Consider the following 23,058-nt stretch of genomic DNA (forward strand, 5'->3'; position numbering starts at 1 on the left):
AAAAATAACATTTTTTCCTGAATCTTGTTGGCTACGTGATTAAATTATTATTCGCTGGTTTCGTAGAGTTTGAAAATTTTGAAATTGGCCAAAAACGCAAAAATTTTTTTCTCAAATTTTTCTGCCAACACCATGAAATTGTTGGGCTGTCTTCAAAAATGATGCAAAACAAATTTGACTCAATTCCAAGCCGTAGAAGCGGAGTTATTCCAGTTTTTCGATGATAATTCTTGGATTATCCACCGATCAAGGATAATCATAGAATTATCGAATAGAAACTGAAATAACTCCGCTTCCATGGCTTGGAATTGAGTCAAATTTGTTTTGCATAGTTTTTGAAGACAGCCCAACAATTTCATGGGTTGGCAGAAAAATTTGAAAAAAAATTTTTTTGCGTTTTTATGCAATTTCAAAATTTTCAAACTCTACGAAACCAGCGAATATTGGTTGGAATGAATTCAAATTTGGTGTGGTTCGTTTTTCAAGGCAACCTAACGATTTAATTACGTAACCATAAAGATTCAGGAAAAATGTTATTTTTGAACAGCCCTATTGCACATATTCCTTCAAATTTTAACATAACACAGCGCTGTCCCAGAACTTTCTGAAGAAGACGTTAGATTGAAAAAAGGGCTTCACAATATTGAGATTTTGCATGCCCCGTGTCGATGCATTTTTTCTCCTTCAAATCCACATACTGCAGGGTAGCACTAAACCTTTTGTATTTTCGTATATAGCATAGCGACATCTAGCGACTGTCAAAATTTCATGGTGATGGGGGTAGCCATCTGAGAGTTAGGTTTTTGACTTGCTAGTACTTCGTAGTTCTCACAGCACACAATAAACCACACTTTCTAGGTATTCTGACGACTGCCTAATTAGTCCATTGATGGGCAGGATCAACGTTTTCAAGTACCAATGTACTTTTCCGGTACAGCTGATTAAATCGACAGACGACCCGGAATTGCCCCGAGTAAATCGACTTTGCGTTTTTATTGCAATCTTAGGCTGTTCCATTCATCATTCGTTTCTACACTACGCAGAAGTTGCCTTCTAAACCTACGCCGCCTGCATTTGCTCTCAGCGCCCCCTACCGCCCAATTTTGTAGCCAGCGCCCCTATACACAATCGCCCATTTCATGGCCAGCACCCTCTTCACGCTGGTGAACGCTCCCAGCGAGGCGCTGGTGCCCCCTTCGGGAACCACTGGTCTATATCGATGATAATAGTCAGATTTGGCATTTGTTGCGATTGAAGCCCTAATTCGACCTCAAACGCGGCCTAAATCAGAGGAACCTGGCCGGAATTCTGAAGCTTCTAACCGACCATTTCAGCTGCATGACATTGGCCTCCAAGACAAATCGATGAAGGAAGAGGGGTATGAAGTGGTCGGACACATTGTGAAGCTCTCGAAATGCACAGCGTTGCATCTAGTGGAAAGCTGCCTCACGAAGAGAAAGTTGCAGGGATTAGTGCGCGGCTGTCGCACTCACGGCACCCAGGTCCGTCACAGTCAGTCTTTAAAACGGTTGATATATAATATGCCATTGATACGTCATTGGTTGCAAAATATATTTCGACATTTCATGCTGGTGACGTCATATTTTGTGTTACGATTGTTGATATACGCTGTTCTTTCGAATTCTCTACTAGTTGCTGACGATTACCCCTGACGAGTGTCAGCCGAAAATATTCGGGTTCATTTAATATGAATATACTATTCAAAAATATAACTGTACCTCATTTGACTTATTTTTGTTACCCTCTTCCAATTCAACCTCGCCGAATAGTTTCCCGCAGGATACGTATGCCGTATAATTGAAACGCTCGTTGAAAGCATGTTTAAAACAACAATGACTTGTGAAAATAAAAATCTACCAAATCTACCATTATATACATCTAACTACACATCTATTACAATGCATTGTGAACTACAAGCACATCTATTCAAATTTGGGCGAACAGATACACCATATTGTTCAAGGTGCCGTCAAGAAGAGAACGCCGGTTATTATTTATTGACCTGTCGCAACTACAAACACAAAAGCAGAGGTATCATGAACGCCTGTCTGAGAAAAATATATTTCCCGCCACAATGAAGTTGCTGACGAAACCATACGTTTGGGTTTATAATTTATAATGTTAGCCCATATCCTGTTTGCCCATATCCTATATCCGTGGTTCTCAACTGGTGTTCAGTGGAACACTAAGGATTGTTTCTCTAAGCCAGTTTCAGGGGTTACCTGGAAGTTAAGACACACGCTCAACTTAATCATATGATTTGTGATGACACGATCGTCTTAGCCATCAATGATTGCATGCAATTACGCCCGATCAGTAGTTGAATTGTGATTGCTGTGGCTGTAGAATACGCTGTATGCAGTGACGTACATAGGGGGGATTGGGGTGCAAAAGCGAAACCCCGTCCTTCTGAAATGCCAATTCTATCTGTTTACTGCAATTGTTTTCAAATGCAAATAGGAGGTTTCTCGTTTCGCAATATCAACAAATACATCATCTCTTTCGACCGATCAGCCTATGTCTTAAACAAAACTCAAATGCCAAATTACTACACGCTCGCGATCATATGTAGACATAACGATCATATAATTTTGTCATTTCAGCTGCCAATACTCACTATCAAAGAAAAATCGATGCAGGAAGATGTTTACGAAGAACTTTCCCATATTGTGAAACTATCGGGTTGCAGTGAATTAATGTTTAACGAATGCTCTCTCACCAGCAGCACATTGCGTGGATTATTGCGTGGATGCCGCAATCAAAATATCCAGGTGAACCTTGACCACGATTTAAAATATTTCAGAAACCATGCCGCTTGTTCAAATATGGACAAGAATTCATAATTTATCCTTCATCCAACGTTTTAAAATCTCACATTATGAAAACAGTTAATTATGCTACAATCCGTCTACAAAGTACATGTGCATTGAATGAAAGTCCGCGACTGTATAGATCAGTGGTTCTCTATCGGGGATCCGCGAAGCAATTTCATGGGGTTCGCGTTCGCGATGCCTCCAAATTTGCAAAATTTGTGATAACTTAGTTCATTTTTTAAATTAGAGAAATCACGAAGCAGTTTCGCTTCATAACTGATGAAACATAAGGACTCACATAAGCAGAAGGGCCGTCTGAGTTGAAATATTCTACTGTGCAAACTCATTTTAATCGCCAAATTGCCAATAGCCTACTGATACAAACACATTGCTGTTTAAAGATGTTTTATTAGGGTTTCCGAAAAAATTCACTTGCAAAAAATCAATTTTCTCCTGTGATATACATAACCGCTATTCCGGAATGATCAGCTGCTACATAGAAATGACTAGGCTGGGCGTTATATTGGTGCCATTTATGTTGCGATCAGACCAATAGGTGTCGTCGGATATGTCTAGCGTTATTATTACATTCGCCAGCACCTATCTTGGTGGAAATAATTGGATTTTCAGCACTCGCTCATGTCAAATCGACGGCGCGGATTTTCCAGACACGGCAGAGTATTCCAAGAAATGCAGCCACAGAATTCGCTATTAAATAATAAACTTCTTCCCAATTTCAACATGAATACTGAATAGTATGATGTTAATTTCATGAAAAGTCATTTTGTTGCTGTTTATCACTATCCTACAGTTAATATTCGAACAAAACAGATGACGGTTGCATCATAATAGAGCTGAATTTGAACTAAACCTTGAGGGGTCCAAAGGGGGTCCGGAAGACAGAACGGTTGTGAACCACTGGTTTAGACATTAGAAATGGTGGGAGCCCCTGAAAGGCTCTGGTTCGCAAAAACACGAACCTTTCAAAAAGTTCTATGTAAATGCGAAAGAGCTTCTTGGAGGTACAGAACTTCAATATACAATTGAATAGTATATTCATATTGAAATGAACCCGAATATTTTCGGCTGACACTCGTCAGGGGTAATCTTCAGCACCTAGTAGAGAATTGGTAGGTATAGCTATAGCAGTAACTTCAGTAATTGAACGGGCGTCAAGTGGTTCTTTTAGTGTGCGATCTAGTACCTCCTAGGGCAGTGGTTCTCAACCGGTGTGCCGCGGCACACTAGTGTGCCAATTGGACTGCTCAGGTGTGCCGCGAGCAAATGTGGTAAACTAGGTCGAAGTATAACAAAAATCCAAATTTTGAGCGTGCCATTGTTGGTTTTTCTATTGAATTTACCCGAACAAGACACGCGATGTACAATCCGATGCAGTGAACAGATACAGGGATGCCGAGACGACCATATAGTTACGGTATCTAAATCTAGTATCTTAATCTGGCATCCCCATTAGGTCATGGAGTGGGTCTTTCTCTGGCTTTTTATTGTAAAGACGCTCTGAGCACAGCAACGTATAGGGGCGGAGAATCTCATAAATCTGCGACGTTTCGTAACTTGCTTCCGCACTGCCATGAATCAAACTGGGCCCTCCACCGTCAATGGGTGTGATACGCTAGTTTGCCCACATATAGTAGCATTTAGAACGGTGATAACTAGGGCAAGTTTTTGTTGCAGTTAAATCCGTGGAAAGTTGAATTTAATTTTCACAAAAGTTGCAGTAAAAAGTTGCATTTATTTTTTCACAAAAGTTGCACTAAAAATGAAGGACAACTTTTCGGCTCAGCTCCCGAATACCCGTCAGAACGTTACTTTAGTGCTGATTTACGGTATTTCAGTCGAATTTGGCCGTGTATTTCAAAAAAAATTCTCAAAAAGCGGGGACATATACTGCCAATATTTCCAGCAAAAAGTTGGTTGCATGAAAAATCGATTAAACTTTCATGAAAAATGTAAAAAGTTGCAAAAAGTTGCATGAAAAAAGGACATAAGTTGCAAAAAGTTGCACTATAAGATTCCTTCAAACAGCTTAAAACAGCATTCTACATAAGTTCCGAGTATTTAGGAAGCTGCCGGAAGCTGGAAAAAAAGTTGCAAAAGTTGCAAAAACTTGCCCTAGTGATAACTAAACTCGGGCAATTAGACCGTGATATCGAGGTGTGGCCGAAGGTGTTTACCTTTTACTTGTCACCCCCATCAGAACCGGAGGCAGAACAGGGACATGACGCAGGTTGATGAGCTTTTTCTGTTTCTATTTGTAGTCGTATTCTTGCCGTCTTCGTCATCGATGATCATTTCACACTATACCGATATTACTTATTTTAATTCCTGAGATGCCAACTTATAGCACGGCCTACTTTTTGTTAATCACTGCTTTTGCAGATCGGAGGATGAGTAAGAGCTTATATAAACCTCCAACACCTAGGAAGGCATTGCCACCATCCAGAAATGAACTCAGTTGAAAGTGATGTTCACGTTTTCAAATTAGAATTGCCAACATAGCCATTCACATTGCGATTGTTAGGTAGCGTGCCAACACTGCAGGTAAAATGTAGGCTCAGGGCGCAACGTAATGTTGCAGGTGACAAATTTGAGAATTGAGAAGTAAAGTTGAGCAAATTATATCAGTTAACAAGTTTCCCGCCGCTGAGGTTTATTATCCCGGTTTGTTGGAACTACAATCGAACAGCGGCTGGCTCCCAGCAGCATTATTGAGGTATTGCTATGCTCACAGGTGATATTGCACGATCTGCATGGAAATGCGTTTGGCATCCATGTACGTACAAAATATACACCTCTATGTTTCTGTATTTGTTAGTGACGATCGTGATTGGACTCTTCGATGCTACGGTTAATTGCATCGACAATGAGGTAGTGGGCAGACTTTATTGTCCAGCCAATCTCAGGAAATTAAGTTCAGCCTGGAAGTTTAAACGAGTTCTCTGAAGGTCAGTTATGTGGTAACAGAGATTATAGCTAATAATTCAAAACCTCACACGGAAGCAGAGAAAGTTCTTATTCCGGTCTGCAAGGCCTGCAATAAAATTGTAAAAAAAATTTGGGAAGAATTGAAAACGATTTCCATGTCAAATGATACCATTCGCGTAGACGTATTTGTGACATGTCCGCAGAGATAAAAGAAAACTTAGTTTCTTCTTTGAAGCAGAGAAAAGCCTACTTAAGTGCTCCGAAAAGGTAGAAGTACGTCGTCAGTGACCACTTCTGCAAGACTATGGATGCTGCTATATGCATTCCGGTAGTTTGCCTTTGCCGTAAGCCAAAAGAGTTCAGAACCACTGTGCTAGTGTGCCGCGAACTATTTTTAATTTACAAAGTGTGCCGCGAACTATTTTTAATTTTCAAAGAGTGCCGCGGGGTCAAAAAGGTTGAGAACCACTGTCCTAGGGTATAGATCAGTTGGTACTAATCTTTACTAACCCGTACAACATTTATGCTAATCTACGGGCATTCGCGGTCGAAACGCAACAGCGTGATGCCGATCGCTCAATTACATATGAGCGTGAAAATATTGGAGACGAATTGGAGAATTTCAGAGCTACGGTGTTTCGATTTGGAACCCGAACTTATCCTGCGTATGCCATGCCTACGGCGTGCCACTACATCAGTCACAATTTAACTACTGATCGGGCCTGATAACCTGCAACCCGAGATGGCCAAAACGGGTGCATACTCACAAATCATATGTATGAGCTGAGTGTGTGTGTGACTGGACTGCCGCGGAACCCCTAAGACTGGCTCACGGAGCTCCTAGCATTCCATGGAACATTGGTTAAGAAGCACTGGTTTAAATGGATGATTTGAGATCATATGCAACAATGTTTTAATAATTTTCAAACCAATCGAGCAACAAGTCCACCAACCATTTATATTTGGAGGATAGCAACCACAGTTACAGCATTGCCATATTCATTTCGAACCCGTAACCAACTCGACGGTTGAAAACCACTGCTCCAGTGGTGCGATTAACAGCCTATGCACTTCTCCTGTTGTAGGTTGCGGTACCATCGTTCTTATAGGTGATAATCATTGCTTTCTTTCTTTATTTAATTATTTAAAAATAACATAAAATAATGAAAACTTTCTGACACGAGAGGCGCAGCAGAGGGCTGTTTAATTAAACAGCCAGAGCTTGGTTTTGGCCATTCGTTGTTAGTACTATTGTTCCATTCGCCTTCATTCTATAATAGGGCTACCATATTTTAGAAATCTGAAAAGTGGACAAAATCTCAAAAGAGAGAACACTTTCTATAAGGCTTGCGTTAGGCTTGATTTACAAAAACCGGAAGTTTGGTTTAATAAGATCCCAAATAAGTACAGATTAATGTGGATTTATAAATTCGATTGAAATAAGAATCCATGTCTGTTTCAGCTTCAGAAGCTTACCATTCATGAGCCAAATGCTACCGCTACTCACGATGATGTATCGGCTCTTTGCGACTTGATGACATATTATGTGGAGAGACTATCTATTTATTATTGGATGATCGACCGTGAAGGGGTTCGGAGACTAGAAGAGACGCTTCAGCTTAAGGATTCGCAGGTGTGATTTCCACGCTTTCACATTATGTCCAGGGTTTTAGACTATGCTTTATAATAAGTAGTTATAATCGCCTTCTATGGTACAATGCTCGACATAATTTTCAATTTACCCTCAGCCTATATCTTCTCGCAGTGCATTCAGACTTGATCGATGTAATCGGCGCATGATACTCAGAAGTCAGAACTAGTGGTGCGAAATCGTTCATACCTCCAAATAGGGTTGCATTTCAAACAAACAGTGTTTTAAGACACTTTGTTTAAAACATGTTTTGAACAGTGTTTAAAAAAAGCATTTAAAAAAAACAGAATTGTGCTTTTTTAGGTTGTAAAATTATGTCATAATTGTGTAAATAGGCTACCTCACCAAAAACAATTTGTATGAGCCTACGGACAATTAACAGCCGATGTACCCGATGTATATCTATATGGTATGGTTGGAACACTCAAAACAATCGGTTCAACAGCAACAGTAGATATTTTTCGTCAAAGGAGCTATTTTTACCCTATTTTTTCAATTGTCAATGGCAATCCACTATGACGTCACCATTGAATATTCGTGAAGTTATGGCTTTAAATGAAACATAGAAAACAATAAAAAAACATGTTTTAAATTAGGGCTTTGTCTTAAACATGTTTGTTTTGAATTGATTTTTGTTTTAAATGCAACCCTACCTCCAAAAGGTCTCCATACGGCCCCGCCATTACGGGTGCGAATTAAGGACCGCCCATGGAATAACTTCGAATCTATTAAAATTTTACCAAAAACTTGTTAAAGGATTATCATGTAGGGCAGTTTACACTCGTCTGATTGTATTTGTTTCAAGTCTGTCAACTGTAGTCTATTGTGATCATCGACTATCGCAGCGCCGGGTATGAACAACATTAGACATCATTTCGACTGAACGACTACGACGATTTTTTATATCGAAGATAATATTCACTCAAACCTCAATGGTTTTGTAAACTCTGTGATCGACAAGTTAGCGTCCTGGTAGAGCGTCCGGCTTTTTGATCGGTAGGTCGTGGGTTCGATCCCCCGTCAAGTCAGACCGTAAGACCTTATTAGTAACACTGGTATCCACGACTCCCCGCTACGCTCAGCATTCCGAGATACCATGGAGGGGTGTGGCAACACTTGGAAAGTCTTACCAGGCTAATTCTGAAAGTTCCTTGACTAGCAGCACATGGTATGCCGACTGACAAGATAGCGTAACGGCGAGAGAGAGAGAGAGATATGATATTCTTTTTCGCCTGCACCATCGAGATGCTTTGACGACGGAGTTGCGATACGGCCCCATGAGGTCATCTAGTCTGCGCCCCCGTTTTTTTTCCTTCATGCTATCCGTGATTGCTGAGCGCCTATCAGGATAGCTGCGGATACCAATTTTCGAGTCTTTGGTATGACCCGGCCGGGGATCGAACCCACGACCTACCGCTCGAGAAGCCGGACGCATAACCATTAGACTATCTCGTCTGGCGTCATGCTCGTTAGGTCGTGGTTCGATCCCCGGCTGGGTCGGATCAAAGACCTGATTCGCTTGGCACTCATGTATTACTGGGATAGCATGGAGGGGTGGTGTAAGACCTCGAAAGCTGCACAAGGCTATATCTGCACCTTACTTGCCCAGCGACATATCCACAGTAGCACATCGTACACTTATGGTATGCATGTGCAGTGTGCACAGATCGTATTTATGTATATATTGATTCAGTGTATATGCCGCAATATCATCGACAAATATAAATAACTTCCTTTCCTTTCCTCATGCATATGCCGACTGCGGAGATCGTGGGTATGCCATACATGAGTCGATAAATCTGACGTAAAAACATCAGGGTCGAACATAAACAATGTCCTGTTCCTGAATGCATCCTGAAAGCTGGCCGTCATGTTTGTCTGACCAGTTCACATACGGAAATATAGTGTTTCTAGTACAAATTGAGTATTAGATTTTTTTCCCGGCGGGCTCCTCGATTATGATAGCTAACCATAATGACGCAGTCGTTGTAAATTGCTTTGATATAAGATGATATTACGATTATCTATTACTTTTTAGGCATATTCACTCTTCCTTCCGGATGGGATTTCACGGTTCAAGAAGGTTTCCTAACTGAAATTCATCGAAATCAAAAGTCTGTGTCTAATAAGGAGACAGAGGAGAGTCTACAAAGTTTGGGAAACCATCAAAATCAGCGATTTTGACAAGCAGATAAATACTTGTGTTTTCTTATGTCAGTCTGCTGTCTGCAACATTCATGAAACGGGAACTTCCCTAAGCCTACTTGGTACATTTCTGGGACATTACCTTTCTGAATGTGTCTTTTCTCGGAACACTTCCTCGCCTCCGTTTCTTGCTTCATTGTCGGTCTCGATTTGTGGTGGGTAGCAAAATTCGTAGTTAATATGATTAATGATAGGTTAAGGCAATAACATGTTTTAGAACCGTATAGAAGCGTCACTGAGGTAGGTGATCCGTAACGCCAGATCTTCAATGTAGGAAAATGTATGGTGGAGATTCTGAGAAGTGGTAACAATACTGTAACGAAATGTACTTTATGGAAATTACATGAGATGTATTTTGAAATATCCCCGTTTGGTGCTCCCCTTTGTATGTTACGAACACCAATGACGTATTAATCCTGGTTGATTTGTCAAATTATATAGAACAGGCTAACCGTCGCGCTTTATACTGGATTATATGTATCATATATTGTAATTTTCATATTTTAACATTACGACGGAAGGTTGGGGATGTACTATTTTACATTCGGCGTTTTGAGGTGATTTAGGTACAATACATTCACTGCCCTTTGATCGTGCGCCTTGTCAATCGGAATGATCCTATAGGGGTTTCGGTCTGACGATGCCAAGAGGCCATCCTAGCATATTCTCTATCAAACGAGCTTATTGAGGGTGCTGCAAATTTGTCAGTGTAGACAATGTTACCGATTTTTAAATAATATTTATTAGGGTTGATATCAAAATCTTTGAGTTCGTGTATTTGTAAATATAAAAGGTCTTATCCAGTTATTTGTGATGTCACCTAGATGCGTTAAAGATAATGGGACCTTCTATTCTGGAGCCATTTGATGATCTTTTTCTCAATTGTTATCAATTTTATAATTGTAATGAAGAAATGTAATTGTATTTATTGGTTCTGCAGCTACTATGTCGAACAGCTTCTAAATATTTGTTGACCGGCATATCCTACGACAACGAAAGGGACAGTGTATTACATCAATTCGTTTCATTTGAGTTCGCTTCTCTGAGGATTCTGTGCAATCTTGAGCATATTTACGGCATTGCATTGTTCAAGTGATATTGACGTATATCGAGGTCAGTAATAAGTCGGGTTGAGTACCAGAGTTGGGATGACTCAAATCAACTATTTCGTATGACTTGACTCGACTTGAGTCACCTTAAAAAATGGACATGATCTGACTTGACTCGGCGCTTCAGAAATGTGGATTGACTCGTGAGTCGGAGCAAAATTCCAAAGTCAATTTCAAGTCATCAAGTAATCCGTGTCGACTTAGACACTGTGTCTTGTGTATGTCCGCATTGTTTGCGTAACGCTGGTGTTACTTCTGAGAGAAACCAGTCATTCACTGATCGTAAATTTCAATCATTCACCATTGCTATACTACAAAGACCGCAAGTGAAATGATCTCACTGTTGTCGTGGGCCGAACGAATTCATTATCGATATAACATAGGCCAGTGCTTTTCAACCTTTTTCGACGTGGTACACCCTTTTAACGTTTGCTCAAAACTCGTACACCCCTGTTTATTAGGGGTCTTCAAAAATGACTTTTTTTCTCAAATCGTACTGGCTACTTGATAAAATTGTTAGGTTACCTAACTTAAGCCTACACAGCACATTTGGTTCAATTCCCACCAGTAGCTGCCTTGCTACGGGAGAAGAAAGTGTCTATTTATTATATAAAAATAAACAACGAAAAATTTCAAATTTTTCTGTTCACCCCATGAAAGTATTAGGTTGTCTATAGAAACGATGTTCATCAAATTTGGTTCAATTCTGACCAGTAGAAGCGGAGTTATTGCCGTCAAAAAATTTGGATTTGAATAAAATAGTATTTGGTCACAGTCTATTCGCAGCCAGTTAGGCCCCCCGCCACGCAAATTGGAATTTATTTCGCGTCAGAGCAAAAACAGCATGACATTACGAACGATAATCAACCTAAATGTAATAGTATTGGGGAGAGAGTAGGTAAAGCTACTGCTGCAGAAGCGGTAATTCAGATCAGCGTCGATTGTAGCACATGGGCTGCAAGAGATGTCAGGAACCTCAGATCGTATGCCGCTATACACAGTCTATTGTCGCTAATTTACATCACTAATAACAAAATACTAAATTGCAAATGTATGGTGAAATATTGGACATAAAATCGGCATTTTAAAACAAAAGGGTTTCGATTTCAACATGGAAACTGTTTCGACCCTGACTGGCTACGTCACTTTATTTATGTGCATTGAGGTATTTATTAACGTCGGGTAGGAAGTACAGATTCAAAAAGTCTGAGCTATCGCGGCGGTTTCCTCAAAAATCACTAAAAGACAGATGACTAGCTGAACACATGTTTGTTAACTGCGTACTCTCCAACACCAAACGGAACCATTGGTCTATTGCCGACGGCTAAATGAATGGAAGAAATATTTGCTTATGACATCACAATCAAGCGGTGTACAGCACTGGCGTAGCCAGGGGGGGCGAAAGGGGCGGTCGCCCCCCCAAAAATTTTTGAAAATTTTCGTAAAATCAATAGATATTAGAGTATTTTGGGGCAAATGTATGCAACCTAAAATTTTTCTTCGCGCTTCGCGCGATTTAGTGTCCGTTCATGGCTCGATTTTGTTATCGGTATCACGAAAAAAAATTATTCCGCAAATACCCATTATTGAATTTAGCTGCATTCTCAATTATGAGAATACAACAGTACCAGTAGATACTCTAGAGTAGCCCGAGGTCGTTGGGTTGATTGAGTCTGTAGGAGTGTCAGTTCAGTACGGGGGTTGGGGACTGTTAGCTCCGGCAACTTCCGTTCCGGGACACACGAAGATATATAAAGTATGCTACATGCTACTCCGCAAAGTGCGCTCCCAAAATGATTGACCACCATAAAACCGACCCATGTATTCCGAAGCCTTCGATATAGATTTTCGGGTGCTTAAATGGCTGGCGCCGAATGATCCTGTCCCTGCAATCAGACCCCTCCAACATAAACGCAATTTGCTAATTTGAAATTGAACGGGTCTGATCAAAGGAGTTTTTTAATTTGGTCTGGTATGTATCAGCGATTTCAATCTTTAAAGTAGCGTCAATCTCTACCAGAGGTTACGAACAAACCGTGCTTCAACGAAGTAATAGGAATGGACACCACTTGCTCATATAGACGTACCAATATTATTGATCAAATTCTTTCATTTATTCAAAAAAAATTTCCGCTCCGCGCGACTAGGGCCGAAATTCACACTGATTGTTCATCACTTTATGTCAGCGATTTGGGCTCATCCGTACAACGACCGCCTAATAAGCTATAGTTGGCAACTGGAAGCTTCCATAGGGTATGCGTGTGTGTGCGTCTAAGAATCGTATGTATAAAGGGTAGTGATGAAATTGCCTATGGCGGGATGTACGGTTCTGCGAGGTGTTCCCACGGGAGAGCTCCCCTAAAGTCATAATCCCCCCCAAACAAAATAAAATGTTTTTCTGGCTACGGGCTACGGCCTTGCGTGTGCTCGATCTCTTGAGTGGTGACAGCTTTCTACGCAAGTCATGAAGTAACAGCAATAAATGACAACTGTCCCGTCCGGCGTCCACCCTCTAGAACAGGGGCGGCCAACCCGTGGCCCGCGAGAAGGTTAATTCTCGAAATTACTAGTATTATCAAAAAATAAATTACCAAAACCGAATAACTAAAATTTGATTAGCCTGGCCGCGAAATTTGGGATTTTGCCGACTAAAATATCAGTTCTGAGTTCCGACGCATTGGCGTAGCCAGGGGCCAGCCACATTTTTCGCAGATCGTCGTATATGACTATATAATGTACAATATTTCGCGCGGCTAGGTTGGGGATCCACACCAAGTCTTCATGTCATAATTGTCATTGATTTTGATTCGTATTAATATAAGTATTGTTTTCAACGTTACCTATTATCCGGTACGCTCCTATCGGAAGACTAAAAAAGCTCATCAACATTCAAGTGGCCCGCGCAATGGTTCGTAAGTCTCATGTGGACCTTTGGCCACCCTGCTCTACAAACTCTAAATAGTCTTGCCGTGTGGTATGAACAATGAACATATAGCTCAAGATGTATAGTTAATTGCCCCCTGAATGCTTGATGACACCACTTCTATTAGCCCTGCCGGCAAATCTGATAATGAAAACGTATTTACAATATGCAAAGACCAATATAATGAACCAATTTCATTCATTAACCATGAAAGTGTTGTCGTCCTGGTTTTCCACAATCATCATTTGATCACATCCGTCTGTGAGTGGAATATATATAAGATCGCCCCAGATGTTGTGTTAATCATCCAATAAGCTCCCATCAAGTCCATCGATTTTACCTATTTTTCCTTATCTTTAAGGGGGGGGGGTTCATTTACGTCATCGAATTTTTCGCCCCCCCCAAATATTTTTTCTGGCTACGCCCTTGGCTGTACAGTATTACACTTGAGATAACATCGTACCATATTGCTCATTAACCTGTGCGTCAACCTGTACTGACCCATAAACCTGCCTTTGTGATAGCTAGCCATCGGCTCATTGTAATTCGGATCTGATACACCCATGTACCAGAGATGAGCATGGATTAGGATTAGGTTTTGAAAAAACAGGATTTGTGAAATTTTGTCGGATTTGGATTGGATTTGGATTAGACATTTTTTTCAGAACGGATTAGGATTTGGATTGGATTTATCTATTTTCTGGGAGATTGAAATGTCGTGTGGCGAATGGCGACAAACTTTATTCAAATTAGTTATTAATGTACTTATGGTTACTAGGTTATCCTGAATCAAGTGAATCGTTGGTTGTAAAAGAAAATTTTCGAATCCCTCCATTGCACAAATTAGTTTTTTTCTGAATTTCCAGTTGGAATCGGATTAGGATTGGACATGGACTTGAATATGAAAAAGTTATGGATTAGGATTTGGACTTGGATTTGAAGGTTCGGATTTGGATTGGATTAGGACATAGAAATTTAAAATTCGCTCATCTCTGCCCTGTACACCCCATCCGAGTGGTACACCCTTTTCAAATTGTGGTACACCCTAGGGTGTACGACAACCCCGGTTGAAGAGCACTGACATAGGCCACGCAGTCTCGCAACTCGAACTCAACAGTCTCGAAATTTACATCGGTACAACGCTGTGCCATCCAGCAAGGGGTAACTGGCATAGTCATCACAAAAGAAATAACATCTCATTAAAGAGATACAAATACAACAAAAATATCATGATCCGCACTTCAATTCTATTATGAGCCATGAGCTGCGCACGATATCTGGCAGCACTTGTCGTCGACTAAAGAATCGATATCGGGGTTAGCTAGACACGGTACTTGATGGAAAACTATCTTCTCGTAAAGCTTGATCTCACGGAGAAGCTCTTTAGTAGCTCTCCAAGCTTCTCGGTCCTGGCAGTGTTCGGGACACTGCACGTCTAGGTAATATGACCATGCCCATTCACATCAACTAATTCTCTCTCAATGGAATGCTATCAGTGAGGAATAGTGATGTTGGGCACATGAGAATAGCTTATTTTGAACAACAATAAGAATATTTTTAAACTACTATCATTTTCAGCGTTTCAAAATACTTTTATAAACTTTCTTCGTAAATCTGAAATCATGTAGCGGGCCGCTTATTGATAACCCCCAGTCTAAAAGATGCCAAATTATGTTTATGTGGTGTTGAAGAGGCATTACTGTCACTGCGGTTGCATAAAAGCTATATGCGGGGCGACGGTGCATATTTGAACTTTACACTTACGCTTATGACGTCAGAATGAATGATACTCGATTACCCCTAACTCGACACGTCCGAGGCCTAATACTCGATGCTCAGCCGTAATCGTGACGTCGGTGAAGTAGGGACGCCATATGTCCTATTATAAAAAGAGTTGTCCTCTATTTTCAATCAAACTAAAATGTCCTCCGATGACTCTCAAATGTTCTCTTTTTTCGCCATCTGTCCTCTCGTCTTGTTTTGAGTGTCAGGCGACTATACCGAGACGATTAAAGTCAAATCGCCACAAGACACACGCGAAAGTCGGCTTTTCTAGATAGCTGACAGGAAGTTGACTTATTTTAGTCAATCAACCGGACGGCAGCATTATCAGCATTATCGGTATAACTTTCCCATTTTTATGTCTGTTTTTATAACTTGATAAAAGTGTCCTCTTTTTTCGAAATATATGATCCCTATATCTAAACCAGTGTTGGGATCAAGTCACTACCTTCGAGTCACGAGTCATTTCGAGTCATTGCACATTTTGACTCGAGTCAAGTCAAGTCAATCGATTTTCAAAGGTGACTCGAGTCAAGTCAAGTCCCTCGATTTTTGGAGGTGATTCGAGTCAAGTCGAGTCAAGTCAAGTCAAGTCAAGTCACGAGTCAAGTCACATTTCAATTCAAGTTGCCTTTTCGATGCATGTATGAGGCATGATTACGTCATTGCAATTTGCTAGCTGTCTGAAATACAGTTTGAGTGGTCATTGGTCATTGATTCCGAACCGATCAACGAATATAGAGTTAAATATACACGCAAAAAGGCGGTGTGTCGCTCACATATACGTAGAACTGTTAATCTACGTAATTGCATAGCCTCAGTTTATAGTTACCAGCTAAAATAGAGAATAGGGAAACGAATTGAAAAGGCAATACGTTACCCATTTACAAATAGATATGATACCAGTCGAGCCTGCGCCAATGGTTGAGGACTATATAAACTATATTCGACTTCAATTTCACTAAAACAATCGGTTTGGTTAAGGTAAGATGAGAACAAAAATATACATTTTGCTATTCTATTACTTTACCAATAAAGTTACGACAACGTAAGCTTTAAGCTTCGATCACTTCGTTTGCAGTCAATCTATTTGTGAGAGAACAATCCAGGCTCGGTGAAATGCACGCTTATTGAATTATTGGTCGCTCTCAGTCTCACGGGTTACACAAGCGTTTCGCGAACAATCCGAACATATCCAAGATACAGTGATTTTTATCGACACCGATTACTTGATGACTTGAAATTGAATCGTGAATTTCGCTCCGAGTCACGAGTCAATCCACATTTCTGATACACCGAGTCAAGTCAAGTCAAGTCAAGTCATTTCGGCAAAGTGACTCGAGTCAAGTCAAGTCATGCGAAAAAGGTGACTCGAGTCTGACTCGAGTCAAGTCATGACTCGAGTCATCCCAACACTGATCTAAACTAACATTCGTCTGTCCGCCAACAATGCCATGTGACTAGTTAGCGTTGTGGTTTGTTCCACAGCTAACAACTAGTCATGGACTTGAGCTCAACCGTGCTCGACTCCAGAATTCCTACCGAAATGTTGGAAGTTCATCTAAGCTTCTCCTCGCTACCGGCCGGCGTGTGTCACAAACATTTCGGACTGAAGTGAATTGTGCTAGAAGTCTGCAGTTCAGGGAGAAGATGTACACCTGTAAAACAACGTTAGTATTCAGAAACACTATTACTGCTCTAGCAGCAGCAAGTATCCAAACCAGCATTCAGAAACTTAGTAGGCCTGTATACTCTGACATTCACATGACCTGCATGTCATTTCGACTGGGTCATTACGTATATAAGAATAAGAATACGAAGAGGTGACTCTGTAGTCCGATCATTAGGTCTACTTTTATCACGATATGTATTATAGTTTACTACCACTTCTTGTCGCAACCTTACCGATCCTCCCAGTCTATTGATAGATACCGGAAGGAATTAGTTTCGCTAATGGCTGCGTTTTACGGTGACAGCCTCCAATACAATATGGGCCGAATCCTACAGATTACGATAAAAGTGTCAGTGAGCTGCGACAGCCATAATACCAGTTGGTGGCAGTGAGTCCAGCCAATCCATCTAGCCAATGAAAGTCATATGCATGGGGTTAGTAGGGTTTTGTTCATGCGTACCAACATTATTTTTGCGTGTTTTATTAATGTTACAGGTAGACATGGTCTTATGACTCAAGTTTTAATATTGTTATAAGGAAACACGATTCAGGAAAAAGACGCTGACCACCACTATAAACAACGTTTGCGGCATGAGTTATACCAATGAAGAACACTTCCAGATTGACTATTTCATAAATATATTGTATCTACTGTTTGAAAGGAGCAGTGGCAAATTTATTTATATGCCAGATTATGATACTCTGACCATCTTGATGCGATAGAACCGTTTGGTGAAGTTATCGAGTTAGCGCCACAGCATATGCTCTCCACGCAATTCTATAATATATTTGGATATAGGGTCATGTCATAAGCGATGTGTAATATACCTTTTGGATCCAATAAACAAGGACATTAATATATGTAACTTATACCGTCGAAGTAGCAACTCCGAGAATGCTTAATTACAACTCATTTTGTAGAATGACACTATTCATAGGAAGCGCATTTTATGGCACCTCTAAAGTACTCAGTTGAATTACTTTCTTGCCGAACACCTGCAACCCGTCGAGAAAAATTGCTTGTCCCGTGAAGAAGTGACAAGTTTTATTGGCGTACGTGCGGCCAACACGTCTGGTCAGACAGCTTACGTTTGAGCCAAGCTTGAAGTCATTTAAAAGAAAGTATTAGACACTAAACTCGCTAAATGATTATATGCTACCTGCTACCGTTGTATATGAATATGTTGGGCAAAATATTAAATTGAAAATTTAATATTTGTGACCTCCAGCTCATAACTAGGGCGCTGTGTAAGAGTCCAAATTTAATATTTGAGAAGTCTCTCAACAGCAATAACCTTTCATACCATCAAACTATGCGTTAGGGTTGCAAGCATCCAGTTGCTCATGTTTATTATTTGTTCGGATATCACGATAAGGGTGGAGCGACAATCTTCACTATAATCAGTCTAAAAAAGTTCGTGAACCACTGGACTAAAAGGTCTGTTCGAAAGATATTGGGACGTATGGAAACGCTGAGGCTGTACCTGGCTGTCAAACTTGCTCCTTTTGCAAACATGTATATTACATATGTGAGTATAGACCTAACCTAGAGGTTTGTTTGAACATCATTTCAATTCAAACAATACAGCTGACTTACGGTGCCTCATCGCTACAGTTTATCATCAAACGCCAGTATTCTCACTACGTGTCAAGCAATTGGTTGCGTAATAATTTTCACCTTGACTGAATATACTACTTTATTCATGGGCCTATAAATTGTCACCTCATTGGAATGATGTTCCTGGTAACCCGCTTACGAGCTTGACCGTTGGGTGCTGGAGCTATGGGCACATTGGGCAGTCGATATCAGTGCAGTGTTTGCCATATCGACGTAATGTGACGTAGCCTATGCCAAAGACCCAGATAGAGCAGACGAGGACAATCATAGAAATAATCAGTCCACATAGTCTCGCTATGCTCTTTAGCCCTTATGTCCTATAGCTTCCTATACTAAAGATAGATCGGAAACATCTAGCTATCGTTCACTACATGCAGATATGGGCCTGGTATTACAACGCTCTGTACCAATATATAGTTGGTTGTAAGGACCAAACATAGGCACTCGCATTAACTTGGTAGTTTTTGCAGTTGGTAATGTCTAACACAGTGCTATTCAACCTTCTTGGGCTTCATTCGCACTTTTTTTTAAATTTCATTCGCACCGGCTACAAAAAGAAAATGGAAAACAGCGTGCGGTATTCCTGTGGTTGTAAAAGCCAACTACTTATACCTTCATGAATAATCATTACTTACGTAGGATTCATGATTAACACGCAGTTATAACGGCCAGTGTTACCAACTACGGGTTGGCTCTTATAGGGCAATCGTACAGTATTGGCAAACTGACTGAAATATTGCCTAATTCGTTTAATATCTCAAATATATATATAGAGGAATAAATTTCAACAGTGCAATTAAGCTCAAATTAGGCTGCAGAAGGAAAATCGTAAGACATCGGTAGAGTTTGCAATATTACAAAGTTTCTAGTATTATCAAAGGCGGTACGAATACGTATTAGGAAATTTTTTCCTGTAGAAAGCCTGGTGGTGTCACCAATTAATTGTATATAAGCCTATGCCTTAACGATACAGATTCGGCCTGAAATCATCATTCCAAGAACGGGAAAACGTGCCTAAGCCTAAATGGTATAGTTCGCATTGCAAACAGGCTATTGCAATGGTCAGTATATAAACGGCCCAGTGACTTAATATTTGGATGTAATGCAAGATAAAGATTCCTCGGACGTAAGATACCAATGTGTTTACTGTAATTTTATGTTTTTAACAGCCTGTAATACTTGGTTAGGTAGACGCGTAAACAACACTTCTTACATATCTAATGTTACTTTCGCTTTGACACCTGATGAAGGAGCAGCGCTCCGAAAGCTCGTGTAACTAATAAAGTTATATTCATTCGCAAGTGGACGTTAAATAGAGTGTGAAAGCTACCAAGGTCTTACGTTTATATATATCGTCTGCTATCGGCGCAACAAAGTATATCTAATGTGCTAATTGTTAAAGTTGAAGAAAGTCGAAAGTGCCCACGTGATAAACGCAAACTTTTGGTGCCAAATAACATGAACACGTGCAAAATTCAAATACTTTGCATTCAAATGTGCCTAATATGTCAACAGTGGCATCGGCTGCCATTACCTATAACAGGGGTGTCAAACTCAAATTGCCTCGCGGACCGGATTCAAGCCTTCAAATGGCCCGCCCGCCATCCAGTCAACTGATTCCCAAATCGTTAATCGTGTCCTTGCTTTTCACTTGAATACTATAATAACAAGCATATATAGATAAAGCACGGATCATAGGGTTTATATTCTAGCAAGTTGCAACACCTTTATTCACAAACGATGGAATTAGAAAATACGATGACTGTCCGCTGATAAAACAGTGGCCGATAAAACAGTGGCGCCAACGACGATATAAGTTAGTATATTTCCATGTTCCCATTGCTTTAGTCGTAATCTGGCGTTAGCCCAGTGTATGCGCTGTGAGGGATACAAGATATTCAACTGTGAACGCTGACGTATGTATTTGGATTATTATTATAAAAAATAAACAAGTGTCGTCACAACATGTTATGATATATATTCGACTACTTTATTTGGCTTGGTTTGATTTGATTTGTGTCGTATTGAAGACATCGTGTTTGCTCGAATAATATTGGACATCCCGTACATTGGGCTGGTTTATTGATGTCGGCTGAAACTTTATGGGCAAGGTAGATTTTGTTTTACCCCAATAAAGATATTGGTGTTCTTCTGTGGCACAAGTGGGAGGAGTAGGCCTAACGCATAAATAAGAAGCCTCCGATATCGATATTGATTTGACACGTGCAAATTTCAGGCAAACCGCGCGTGGTTTGTTTAAACAACGACAAAGAATAAGCAAATATGATGAAAAACCGGCAATAGACAGAGGCAAATAACAACAGGAACACCAAGTACATACATTTTGATCAACACGACGGCAGTGAAGTACGTGAGAAACGTTTCAGGCATTTTATCTGCAGTCGGAGTCAGACAGTCTCTACACGGTGATTAAAACATATTCATATTTTCTTCCAGAAATAAGATAAGGACGTTATAGATTTTGTCCTTAATGTTTTTGTGCTATACCTACGACATATACATAAGCATACCATGAGTGCATGATGTCCCTGCGACGCTGGTAACGGAGGGTGCAGATGTAGCCTTGTATGGTTTTCTGATTATTTGTGTATAGTTTGAGGAAGGCACAATCAATACAATATGGGAGGATATAGTTTTTCTTCGTGTACGGGAGTTATACCTGATGCCGTATATAAGCGGGTTTTGCGATAGATGGATACCGATCATTCTTTTAATCCACGAGAGACCTCAGTTTTATACATTAACTGTCAAAAGCGTCATTTAAACAAACTGCCTATAATCGAGCAAATGTTAAGATACTAATGTTATATCGTGAGTCGCTTTGTTGGCGATATACCCGAGTATCGATTGCGGTAGTCTTGCGACACATCAACATACGAATTCCACCAGAGGCGTCCCGAATTCTACGTTAACTGTTGATCAGTGAGGTGCGCAAATATTCACTTTTCACTTTTAATTGGAAATTCTTTCGACTTAATTGGAAATTCTTTCGACTTCATTTGAAGCCTGGAAATTGTTAGATCAATATTGATTTTGACCACAGTGTTGCCGACGAAAGGTGCATTGTATAAAAGTAATTTGTCATGCATCAAATTATGTTATGCTAGAGTTGTTGTGATATAGTTGGAAGCAGTGATGTAACAGTAAGTGCAATATTTAGAAGATACACCTAATGTCAACTAAATTCCAAATTAATTTCAGAACACAGGAAACGTACTAAAACGGTGTCTTGCGTCCGACCCTTGCTAGGTGTGGTTATCGTGCATGGGCGTGGATAGGGTTGCATTTAAAACAAAGCGTTGTTTAAAACATGTTTTAAACTGTGTTTTAAACAAATGCCTTTAAAAAAATGTGTTTATTTTAAGTTGTAAAATTATGCCATAATTGTGTGAGTACTCTCCAAAAAATAAGTTCTAAGAGCCAGCAGAAAATTACCACCCTATATAGCCGACGCATATCGATATGGGATGGTTGGAACCCTCTAAATAGTCGGTTCAACAGTTATAGTACATATATTTCGTCTAATGTGCAATATTTACACTATATTTTCAATTGTCAATATCAATCCTCTAGGCGTCGTAATTGAATATTCGTGACGTCATGACTTTGAAAAAAAGTAACAAACATGTTTGAACAAGGGCGTTGTTAAACATGTTTGTTATAAATTAATGTTTGTTTTAAATGCAACCCTAGGCGTCGATGATATTTCGAAACTCACCTACTGATCGTTCCAAATGCCCCAAATACAGTTTAGTTACGTCACAAATGTATCTCATCGAAGATAATGCTTGTATTCAAGATCATATTATCGCGAGTTATATATAGGTATGAGCGAATCAACAGACACACTTACCGCATCGATATGCAACGACACCATAGCAGATGTCAGCACCCTTTATGCGAAATTGATGGCTAAAAGCCTCAGCGATCCGCACAGTGGAATAACTGATAAAGATTCAGTTCGCCGACTGCCGGTATCTTTTACGCTGTCTCACGCTCGCTCAGCGTTGCTGATGAGTAGAGAAAATCCACCAAGTCTAAAAAGGGGATCGAGAGCCTTCTACGCGATATTTTTGGCCATCAACAAGCTTCGAAACTATTGCAGTGAATGTGAAGTAAAGTTCGAAAATGGCGCAACACAGTATAGTGTCATTAATCTATTGATCGAGTTGGCGATAAAGGTATACGATGAAATATACGCACACTGCGATATTAACCAAGATGAAGTGGCGCTTGCAATGAGTTTTTCGTCAGCCTGGATGGCCCATATATGTTTGGATGACAATTGGCTCAACGA

General features: G+C 40.2%; 1 protein-coding gene across 2 annotated transcripts in view; it reads left to right on the forward strand.

Annotated features, from left to right (window-relative positions):
- Nucleotides 1-23,058, forward strand: part of LOC145436573 (uncharacterized) — a 185,231-nt gene that overhangs the window by 27,158 nt on the left and 135,015 nt on the right. The window contains exons 9-12 of one of the 2 annotated variants that reach the window (XM_080313938.1): nucleotides 1,335-1,502; nucleotides 2,625-2,792; nucleotides 7,243-7,413; nucleotides 9,470-10,443. In XM_080313938.1, the coding sequence (XP_080170064.1) occupies nucleotides 1,335-1,502; nucleotides 2,625-2,792; nucleotides 7,243-7,413; nucleotides 9,470-9,523 (561 nt within the window). In that variant the 3' untranslated portion in view covers nucleotides 9,524-10,443. Of the gene's footprint in view, nucleotides 1-1,334; nucleotides 1,503-2,624; nucleotides 2,793-7,242; nucleotides 7,414-9,469; nucleotides 10,444-23,058 lie in introns of those variants that run through there. The other variant, XM_080313937.1, reaches the window with a different exon arrangement.

This window comes from Botryllus schlosseri, chromosome 3 (genome assembly GCF_051294905.1).
Source record: "Botryllus schlosseri isolate E-star chromosome 3, Bs_hap1, whole genome shotgun sequence".
Classification (NCBI taxonomy): domain Eukaryota; kingdom Metazoa; phylum Chordata; class Ascidiacea; order Stolidobranchia; family Styelidae; genus Botryllus; species Botryllus schlosseri.